Source organism: Mya arenaria, chromosome 14 (genome assembly GCF_026914265.1).
Source record: "Mya arenaria isolate MELC-2E11 chromosome 14, ASM2691426v1".
NCBI classification, from domain to species: Eukaryota; Metazoa; Mollusca; class Bivalvia; order Myida; family Myidae; genus Mya; species Mya arenaria.
This window is the reverse complement of record NC_069135.1, coordinates 560,476-572,500: the sequence shown is the minus strand read 5'-3', so window position 1 is coordinate 572,500 and position 12,025 is coordinate 560,476. Positions and strand designations below refer to the sequence as shown.

At 37.6% G+C, this 12,025-nt stretch overlaps 1 protein-coding gene across 1 annotated transcript in view; it reads right to left on the bottom strand.

Annotated features, from left to right (window-relative positions):
- The window catches only part of LOC128217407 (lectin ADEL-like), a 13,583-nt gene extending 3,863 nt beyond the window's left edge, over positions 1 to 9,720 (bottom strand). Inside the window, exon 1 of the mRNA XM_052924548.1 lies at positions 9,714 to 9,720. Coding sequence (XP_052780508.1) covers positions 9,714 to 9,720 — 7 coding nt within the window. The remainder of the gene's footprint in view (positions 1 to 9,713) is intronic.
- Positions 9,721 to 12,025: the final 2,305 nt, after the last annotated feature.

Sequence of the window (12,025 nt, the reverse complement as noted above, 5' to 3'; positions counted from 1 at the left end):
TGGGGAGTAGCTATGGTAACCGGAACGGGAGGCTTTGGGTTGACCGTGGCTGCCGGGCTGTGTTCTCCGTATGTCAATGCCGGAAGTTAGTCTCCATGAACTGCGACAGTTTGGGCTACACGTTCAAGAGCTGCCCTGTGCCAGGTGCCGCCGACGTTACCAAGGTCGCATTGAAGAGTAAAAGGTCAAGGTCACCCTGCATATTGAATACAAGTTTTGGACGCGACAGTAAATCGATATGGGTAGACAGAGGGTGCAGAGCGACATTTGACGTCTGCTACGAGTAGAAAAGCCCACGTGCAAAAATGATTCTGTGCATGCATTGTACATTCTAATTACTACAAAACGCTTGTAATCTGACGTCGCACCTTATTGTATTTTTGTTCGTCTAACACTACCATATGTTCACCCATTGTAAACGAAGTTACAGTCTTTTTAATTCCGGCGATAGTGATATACAACATAATAAACATATATTCAAACGTTAACAATGGACGCAAACCATATATAAATTATTTACAAACAGCAGAAATATTCTAGAACACAAAGAATACATATATAATGGTATGGATAGGAGAGAGTATGCATATTATACAAGCAAATGTGTCTTAAAAGTATTTGAAAGAAAACAAAATCACAAATATACGGTGGGAAACCTAGGTCAGACTTTACTAACAGAGAAAACAACGGCAAAATACACGACTTCGGATGTGTCTACTCATTATTACATGCCTTATTTCTTTTAATCAACACATGCCAGGCTTAACATGCTGGATCTGTTTCATTTTCACAGCGTGGTTTGTACTCCTACAACGTATATTTTCATTCCACCCAACACATGGTGGTGACGTTCGACAAATTATATTTGTAATAAGAAACGTAATAATGTTTAGTTCACATGTTTCCATATATGGCGTTGCGGCGAAGAAGGAATAGAAACAGTGTTATCTTGCGTGGAAATAAGTCAATTGACCGTGGATATTTATTTAGTGGTGTCTGATCTTCATAATTGTGTTTAGCCTGGCTTTCACTATCACCATTCATTCAGATCTCCTCGGCTGTTTTCCATCGAAAAGAACATCGAATGTATATGGACGATTAACAATGCCAAAACTCTTTTCATTTTAACTACACTTCAAGTAGATCAACTGAAAGAAATTTCAGTTCAAGACGTCCATATGTTGTGAAGGTATTTACGCCTTGAAAATTGTCCACTTTATCAACTGAACACTTCGACAAGCAGCAAACATCCATCCGTAGTGTTGTTGTATTAATAACACACTAAAATGTATAATCGTTTAATGTATTTGGTTCCTTAGTATATTATGATTTGCTTACATGAAAGGTTTAGGAATGGTTTCAATGATGATCTAATATTGCTTTACTTTAATAGCAATATTAATCTCAATATCTTTCTTTTTCGATATTATGCAGGCGGAATTGTATATGTTTAATAAAAAAAGTCACAGCTGTTGTTATTGCATAATCCAATACCAGGGTGAGGAATCACTTGACTTAAAGATGCACTCTCACAGATTGAGCGTTTTGACAACGTTTTGTATTTATTTGTCTTGGGACGAGCCACCTTTTGCGAAAATCCAGGGAAACCAGTTATATAAGACTGCTGACAAAACATTTGCAGATTTTTATATTTCAGTTCGAAAATTGATGTTTTATGCATTTTTCTTAAACCGTTAGTAACGGTTTAAGCCATAAAACATTAATTTTCGAACGGAAATATGAACATCTGCGATCTGATCTTTTGTCAGCAATCTTATATCATTGGTTTACAGATATTTACGCAAAAACTTGCTCTTTCCAAGACAAAAAAAGAAGGTAAATCTGTGAGAGTGCAGCTTTAAAGGGGTGACCCATGCGAGAGCCCCTTTTAATCACGTGATTCCTCACCCTGAATACGCATGTGAACAAATATATTCTAACAGTATATGCAGTGCTGAAAAATGATTTCACGTTAGAATGTTATTTGAATACGTAAGTTAAACACTACATAATTATACAATTAACAAACGCTTAAATTTATATTACTTACATGAACGAGTATGCATAAATACAAACTGATGAAACATACAGGCTCACGCATATTCATACATGCAATTTTTATGGATTTGTCAGAAATTTTGCTATTGTTTTATTTTGGTTTTTGTTTTGCTAGCGATATTCTTATACGACAAGTTACAAATAAATGCCACATATTTCTCAGTTGTTTATTATAACATGTACGTGGACGTTTAGAGTTAATCTTCTAAAACCGAATAGTTTTTTGACAATAAAAGGTAAATCATACTGGTCAAAAACAATCTGTAGGAAAATATAAAATAGTAAGAACATAATTATATTGGAAATTACATACTGTTTTAAAGGCGTGAGTTTAACTATAAGAGAGACAATTACACTTCTAAAACAATATATCGCACAAACTTTCAACTTAAATGTTTCAAACCGTACGGATTTTTTACACAAAATATGATCACGTGCGTTTATTCACTCGCCAATTATGGAAAAATAATGCCTAGCACGCGCCGGCTAATATCGCATAATGCCGCAAATAGCCACATATTGACATCAAAAACGTGCCATTTTTGTTATTATTTTGTTACTATATATAGAAACATACGTATTAATGTTAAAAATGTGTGTTTTCAGTCCGTTATAGTGGTGTAGTAAAACGCAAAAACCGGGCGTTATCGGTAGAAAACGTGCATTATTCAGTAGATTCACGTGCCGTTAATGACCGGCTTTTTGTTTTAACGCTAACAGGGCCCGCATCATGACAATGGACGCTGAGCGACCTGGTTTCTGGCCGAAAGTGGGTCAACTTTTGCACAAAATAATGTTCAACATATATACTGTATACAAATATTAATGGAATGAAATAAACCACATTTAACTTACATATTTTCTTCTGAGTTGTCTTTTTCTGGCTGGTTAATGTGTGTTTACTAGAATGTTGTTTGATCTTTTGTTTTTAAAGCTCTAAATTAAGTCTCAAACGTTTAAATCCTCCCGATTAAAGTAATTTCTGCCGATTTTATTCATAGCAAACGACTTACATGGACATGATCCCATTACGTGGTATGCAATATATTAAGAATTTTCAAATATTTCTTTTCTCTGGTGCTGAATATGCTGAACTCAGTGAATATTTTAACAAAGTTTTCCGGTTTAAATTAGTTGCCAAAACATAGAAATGTTAAAAGTAGAAACATATCGGTAATTAATAGATTACCCGATAGGTATTGTGTGTAAATTATCCAAGTAATCCAGTTTATTCCTAAAAAACACACCTTCCAATCGACTGAACACTAAAAAAGGTGATGTTGAAACAAATATGCAACTGTCGATTAATGTTGCGGCCCTTATCGAACGTAGTGTAAAACTTTTCTAAGAGCATCGCTCATGACGTCACAGAGTACATGCTATGGAGGTTATTCTGTTTTTTTTGCATTTTCGTGACATTTAACATTTTTTAAACCAAAAAGTTACTCATGGTGTGTATTTGATGGAATAACAGCGATAATACACCGTTTTTCGGTCGTTACCTTCTGCAAGGGCCCTTTAAATAGTTAACAACCCTCGTGCTACGCACCCGGGCTTTGCTGGTGGTAACGACATCAAAAAGGTGTATAAACCCTATATTGACGGCAAGCAAACGGTAAAATAACAAAGGTAATCTTTATGGCATATGGCATGAAACGAAGGTGTCTTTAATGCATTTATAGCATAGATTCTGGATGCAAAACTCATGAGGTCTTACAATCGGAAAAAGATTGAAATTCTGTATTTCTCATAAATATGTGGAATGTCGAGAAAAACTTTGAAATCAAATATTTTTCGAATTTCCGAAACAGACTGCATACATATACCACGGTACAAACTTTGTGAAAAAGTTATCTATTTATCACAAATGCCAGGTTCTTTTTGTTTGTTATATATGGAATCCGACAATATACAAATATTGACTTTAAGAAAAGAAAACTGTTTGAGAATAATTTCTAAATCTCCACAAAGCATTTAAAGAATTGCTGTACGAATATGACTCCTAAAAGTGCAATTCAAAGTGGCCTAATGTCCGATACATCGTTATGGACAAAGTCAGAAGCCTCAAGTCTCTCTCTCTCTCTCTCTTTCTCTCTCTCTCTCTCTCTCTCTCTCTCTCTTTCTCTCTACAGAAATCATTCCTAGTATTTTAATCATACTATTAATTCATCTGTAACATCATGGTTGTGGTTTTAAAATTTGTTATATTAACAATTTGAAAGAAAAATACAATACGCTTTGACGTTTTTGTGTAATATCATCACTTTATAAATCTACAGTCAGGTGCAAACAGTTATGTCGACCATTTTGTCAATTGTGAGTTTTGTTAGGAAGTTTAGCAATACCTGTTAATTTTGATATTGTTGAAAAAATGTTTTATCAGTTTCTAGAAAGTATGTCATTTTAAAGCCAATACTGTTTATATCATCAATCATGTAATGGGTAAAATATCGCTTAAGTGTCATCTGAAATTTAGTTGCGAAATATTTAATATGACAATGAGCATAACGGTGGTGAAGTAAGTCCTGTTTTCTACACTTGCCTGATAGGAATATGTGTTATGTTTATGCGGCTTCGCAGATCCCACCTCCATTATTTTATAGATCGCCTAAATGAAACAATAACACATTCGGAGTTTGCATTTATTTTACCTTCTTACATCTCCCTTTTCGACTCAGTCACTGTGAAGTAACGTGATATTTTGGCGCGAAACTATAACCTGCATTAGATCAGTGACCGCATAAGTGAATAGTCACGAAATTATGTGAACACTTGATTTTCAATCGCTTCAATTGGTATGAATTTACTTCGTTTAGAATAAAATAGCAGAAATGGACCTACCTTTAAAAACGCTTGAGTTATTTATTGTCAAAGCAACAAATTGCTGGGGTATTATTGTTACTTAAGTTTGTTTTTATTTGTATTCACATGATAGCATCGTACATTTTGCTAAAATGATTGTGTTCCGTCTTCCAGTACGTTTATATGCTAATCTTATTATGCCATGAACTAAACTGATTTACACTGTATTTTGGTGTTATATGTTCACCGCCTTTCGTCATCCAGAAATAAGATAAGTAATGTGATTTATTTTAAAATATACAAGAAAGCTGGATAGGTCGCCATATTGGACATGTTTTCCTCACATTGATGTGCGAGTACTGCTTTTTACGACACTTGTTATTATCCAAGAATTCAATTGACAAGTAAGGGGGTGGCATTTTGTATATAAATACGTATGCTCCAATAGATTACTTTACCCACCTCGGAAAAAACAACCTCCTAAAACTGACCAGGCGGAGGCAGGATCCCATTTGCACTGTGTTGACAGCATCCTCAGCAGTCAATTACGTGTATGCGCATCGGCACAGAAAGAAGACGTGTTGTGCAAAATTTATTGGTTGTCTTCAATTAAATGGAATCATCGACTGTTATTGGCCTACCAAAAATCAAAACACAAATACTGTTCATTGGCGAATATATAACTGTGAACACAAAGACAGTTCATTTGCGAATATACAAGTGTGAAAACGAAGACAGTTCATTGGCGAATATACAAGTGTGATAACGAAGACAGTTCATTGGCGAATATACAATCGTGAACACGAAGACAGTTCATTGGCGAATATATAAGTGTGAACACGAAGACAGTTCATTGGCGAATATTTAAGTGTGAACACGAAGACTGTTCATCGGCGAATATATAAGTGTGAACACATAGACAGTTCATTGGCGAATATATAAGTGTGAACACGAAGACTGTTCATCGGCGAATATAGAAGTGTAAACACGAAGACAGTTCATTGGCGAATATACAAGTGTGAAAACGAAGACAGTTCATTGGCGAATATACAAGTGTGATAACGAAGACAGTTCATTGGCGAATATATAAGTGTGAACACAAAGACAGTTCATTGGCGAATATTTAAGTGTGAACACGAAGACTGTTCATCGGCGAATATATAAGTGTGAACACGAAGACAGTTCATTGGCGAATATATAAGTGTGAACACGAAGACTGTTCATCGGCGAATATAGAAGTGTAAACACGAAGACAGTTCATTGGCGAATATATAAGTGTGAACACGAAGACAGTTCATTGGCGAATATATAAGTGTGAACACGAAGACTGTTCATTGGCGAATATACAAGTGTGAACACGAAGACAGTTCATTGGCGAATATATAAGTGTGAACACGAAGACAGTTCATTGGCGAATATATAAGAGTGAACACGAAGACAGTTCATTGGCGAATATATAAGTGTGAACACGAAGAATGTTCATTGGCGAATATATAAGTGTGAACACGAAGACTGTTCATTGGTGGATATATAAGTGTGAACACGAAGACTGTTCATTGGCGAATATATAAGTGTGAACACGAAGAATGTTCATTGGCGAATATATAAGTGTGAACACGAAGACAGTTCATTGGCGAATATATAAGTGTGAACACGAAGAATGTTCATTGGCGAATATATAAGTGTGAACACGAAGACTGTTCATTGGTGGATAAATAAGTGCGAACACGAAGACTGTTCATTGGCCAACAAATAAGTGCGAACACGAACTCTGTTCATTGGCCCACAAATAAGTGCTAACACGAAGACTATTCATTGGCCCACAAATAAGTGCGAACACGAACTCTGTTCATCGGCCCACAAATAAGTGCGAACACGAAGACTGTTCATTGGCACACAAATAAGTGCGAACACGAAGACAGTTCATTGGCCAACAATTAAGTGCGAACACGAAGACTGTTCATTGGCCCACAAATAAGTGCGAACACGAAGACTGTTCATTGGCCAACAAATAAGTGCGAACACGAAGACTGTTCATTGGCCCACAAATAAGTGCGAACACGAAGACTATTCATTGGCCCACAAATAAGTGCGAACACGAAGACTGTTCATTGGCCCACAAATAAGTGCGAACACGAAGACTGTTCATTGGCCCACAAATAAGTGCGAACACGAAGACTGTTCATTGGCCCACAAATAAGTGCGAACACGAAGACTGTTCATTGGCCCACAAATAAGTGCGAACACGAAGACTGTTCATTGGCCAACAAATAAGTGCGAACACGAAGACTGTTCATTGGCCAACAAATAAGTGCGAACACGAAGACTGTTCATTGGCCAACAAATAAGTGCGAACACGAAGACTGTTCATTGGCCCACAAATAAGTGCGAACACGAAGACTATTCATTGGCCAACAAATAAGTGCGAACACGAAGACTATTCATTGGCCCACAAATAAGTGCGAACACGAAGACTGTTCATTGGCCCACAAATAAGTGCGAACACGAAGACTGTTCATTGGCCAACAAATAAGTGCGAACACGAAGGCTATTCATTGGCCCACAAATAAGTGCGAACACGAAGACTATTCATTGGCCAACAAATAAGTGCGAACACGAAGACTATTCATTGGCCCACAAATAAGTGCGAACACGAAGGCTATTCATCGGCCCACAAATATGTGCGAACACGAAGACTGCTCATTGGCCAACAAATAAGTGCGAACACGAAGACTGTTCATTGGCCCACAAATAAGTGCGAACACGAAGACTGTTCATTGGCCAACAAATAAGTGCGAACACGAAGGCTATTCATTGGCCAACAAATAAGTGCGAACACGAAGACTATTCATTGGCCCACAAATATGTGCGAACACGAAGACTGTTCATTGGCCAACAAATAAGTGCGAACACGAAGACTATTCATCGGCCCACAAATAAGTGCGAACACGAAGACAGTTCATTGGCCAACAAATAAGTGCGAACACGAAGACTGTTCATTGGCCCACAAATAAGTGCGAACACGAAGACTGTTCATTGGCCCACAAATAAGTGCGAACACGAAGACTGTTCATTGGCCCACAAATAAGTGCGAACACGAAGACTGTGCATTGGCCAACAAATAAGTGCGAACACGAAGACAGTTCATTGGCCCACAAATAAGTGCGAACACGAAGACTATTCATTGGCCCACAAATAAGTGCGAACACGAAGACTGTGCATTGGCCAACAAATAAGTGCGAACACGAAGACAGTTCATTGGCCCACAAATAAGTGCGAACACGAAGACTATTCATTGGCCCACAAATAAGTGCGAACACGAAGACTGTTCATTGGCCAACAAATAAGTGCGAACACGAAGACTGTGCATTGGCCAACAAATAAGTGCGAACACGAAGACTGTTCATTGGCCCACAAATAAGTGCGAACACGAAGACTGTTCATTGGCCCACAAATAAGTGCGAACACGAAGACAGTTCATTGGCCCACAAATAAGTGCGAACACGAAGACTGTTCATTGGCCCACAAATAAGAGCGAACACGAAGACTGTTCATTGGCCCACAAATAAGTGCGAACACGAAGACAGTTCATTGGCCCACAAATAAGTGCGAACACGAAGACTGTGCATTGGCCCACAAATAAGTGCGAACACGAAGACTATGCATTGGCCAACAAATAAGTGCGAACACGAAGACTGTGCATTGGCCCACAAATAAGTGCGAACACGAAGACAGTTCATTGGCCCACAAATAAGTGCGAACACGAAGACTGTTCATTGGCCCACAAATAAGAGCGAACACGAAGACTGTTCATTGGCCCACAAATAAGTGCGAACACGAAGACAGTTCATTGGCCCACAAATAAGTGCGAACACGAAGACTGTGCATTGGCCCACAAATAAGTGCGAACACGAAGACTATGCATTGGCCAACAAATAAGTGCGAACACGAAGACTGTGCATTGGCCCACAAATAAGTGCAAACACGATGATGGATTTGGCCCACAAATAAGTGAGAACACGATGACTCTTCATTGGCCCACAAATAAGTGCGAACAAAAAGACTGTTCATTGGCCCACAAATAAGGGCGAACCCGAAGACTGTTCATTTGCCCACAAATAAGTGCGAACACGATGATGGATTTGGGAGATCACTTCTCGTCTAATTAACCCCTGGATTTATAAATATATTGCATCTGCCTTCAACAAACCATGTGGGTTTTTTTCACGTGTCTTCAGTTATTCTGTTAAATACGCAGTTATTAATATATTAAAATTTCTGGGAAGGAAGTAAAGATTGCTGTCAAAGTAACTGTTCAATAATACAATTAGTTATTATTTCAAAGTCAGTATGGAACCCGCTAATAAACTAGTTCGCTAATAGCTCCATTGACCTTAGTGCTATATTTTTATAACTGGTGAGCCTTACAATATTGGTAGAATTTTTCTTTTCCTAAAAATATAACCTTTTTAAAATGATAGCAAAATAATATTGGAACACCAGCATCAAGAATATCATATATTTGTGTACCGGATACATTTATTGGTACTTATTAAATTCAGGACGGTCGCCTAAATCGCAAATACCTACTGCACTTGACTGTAGATCATAAAAAGCATTATTGTTGGAATTCCGAGTTTCAATGGGTTCAATGAGGGGCTTTATTTGTACGAACAAGATACATTACTTCCATATTTAAATAAACCGCGTGTCTGCACTTCAACAGTTGAATGAAAATACACTGTTAAACAGGTTTCCACAAGCAAATCGTATGCATAATTTCAAACAACATGTTAAGTTAAGGTCTAAAGAAGCCAACTTATTGAACGTATAAACTGCAAACTATATCTTACCCTTCATGTCTTCGTACTTAAGAGTATTGCTAAAACTTAAAATATATCGCACTTTGTCATATCAGTGTGTGTGTGTGTGTGTCACTGAAAACATAGACACTACTATAATCAAATAACTGCAGTGTATTGCCTATATGAGCCGTTCTTGCTTCATTGCGCAAGAACGATATCACTTTTGCCATTCACTTAACTAATGTAAACATATGACAGCTTTTAAAGGATTTTACATAGTGTATGATGATAAATACTTCTCTTAAGTCATATGGACATCGAATATCATGGTTTTACTTCTGCTGTGTTATTCGTGCCTTCTTGTTATCTCAGGAACACAGGATGTCACGTGTGGAGCTGATTGCAGTTGCCATGGTTATACGATGGCATGTTCAGGAGAAAACCTTCCAACATATTTACCGTGGAATATCACAGAGATATTCCTTCAGGATGTGGACTTTAAAGAAGTTGCGAAGCACTTTCAATCTCAACCACAAGAATGGTCAGCAATAACACGCCTCACCTTACAAGCGACCTTCAGCAAGGAAATTGTATCAGGAATGTTTACCGTCTTTAAGATTCTAAACTATCTAAAAGTCGAAGGAGACGCATTCAGCAACATAACTGATTCTGCTTTCGTTGGCCTCGATACTGTAGAAACTTTGGATCTCTCTGCTAATGGGAATTTATTGTATGATTCAGTTGCCAAGGCTCTTTGTTTTGTGAACAACGGAATCCATGTGCTATCAAATTTAAAGATGTTAAATATATCATGGATAGGAAGGAAATATTTCGAGCCGGTGAACATGGATTTTAACTTCTTTGTTAGTTTGTCAAGCGGAAGAAGACTGAAGCAACTCGACATATCTCATATTAACCTCGCTGTTTTAGACATAAGGTACTTTTACCCTTTGTGTGACAATGGTCTAGAAGCCCTTGTTTTGGAATTCGCTGTGTTTTCCTCTGTTGGCTATTACTTCATTCCCGGTAAAGTGTGCCTACGTTTGAAATCACTCAGTTTCGAAGGATCATTCTTTGCAAGTGGAGGTCTGAACTATATTTCATTACTATCCCAATTTGATTGCAGATATCTCGTATTCTATAACACTGTAGCAGAGCTAAATTTGAAAAGTGTCTCTGGCATTGAGTTGACAATTAGCCACCCAGACCGACAGTTTGTTATGGATTTCTCGGAGTGTCCTATGCAATTTCAAAAGATAATCTTCGCTAACAACAAGTTGAAGTTTGCAAATATAACGATTCTTCTTCATCCAACAACTGCATCGACTCTACAATATCTAGACTTTTCCGACAACCTTATGGAGTACATATCCCCAGAGAGTTTGGCGCCATCAGTGAGTTTACGTTTACTTGATATTTCGAAAAATAAGCTACAAAGCATGAATCTAATGTACCCAGAAGATTTTAAGCGATTATTGCTACCACTTACACAGTTAAAAGAGCTAAAAATGTCAAGCAACAAATTGGAAAACTTACCGACAAATTTTCTGTCTGGCAATTCGCATTTGGTGCGTATAGATTTGTCAAACAACATGTTAAAAGAAATACCTTTCGGCATAAATAATTTGGATATGTTGCAAGTATTAGACTTATCTAGAAACAACTTCAAAATCATAGATGCAAATACACTACAATTGCTCCAGAGATTAAGTACAGTTTTCGTTGATCTTCGCGATAATCAATTAGATTGTGGATGTGAATCAACTGAACAGAAATTGATCGAATGGTTAAAAGATAATGCAAGGAAGGGAGAAGTAGCTAGTTTCTACTGTGACTATGAAGATAAAAGACTTGATATAGCTCTTGAATCTTCAGTAAACGATATACAAAGAGACTGCATGATGAAGGTTGTACGCACAGTTCTTGCTGTGACCATTCCAAGTTGTATAGCTATCTTGTCCTTGTTAGTGATAACAATTATTGTGTTTCGAAGGCGCCGTTTGAAACGAAGGGCCTTATTGGATGTTATAGAAAAGATCAGGAAGGGTGAATTCAACAACGATTTCTTGACCTTCCTTTGCTTTGCCAGCGACGACACAGAGGTTATTGAAAGAGACGTGTATCCACATTTAAATTCAAATTTTAAGGATATCATTGGCGTTGACAAGGAGTTCGTTTGCAAAGGAGACTTTAATTTCCGGCCGGGATTTCGGATTTTGGACGAGACCGAGAAATGCGTAGAGAAATGTTCTGTGTTGGTAGCAGCTGTTTCAAGAACTTTCTGTCAACGACATTGGTGTGAGAAAGAATTGCTTCAAGCCGTCAACAGCGGCAAACCGATTGTACTGCTCATGCTAGAG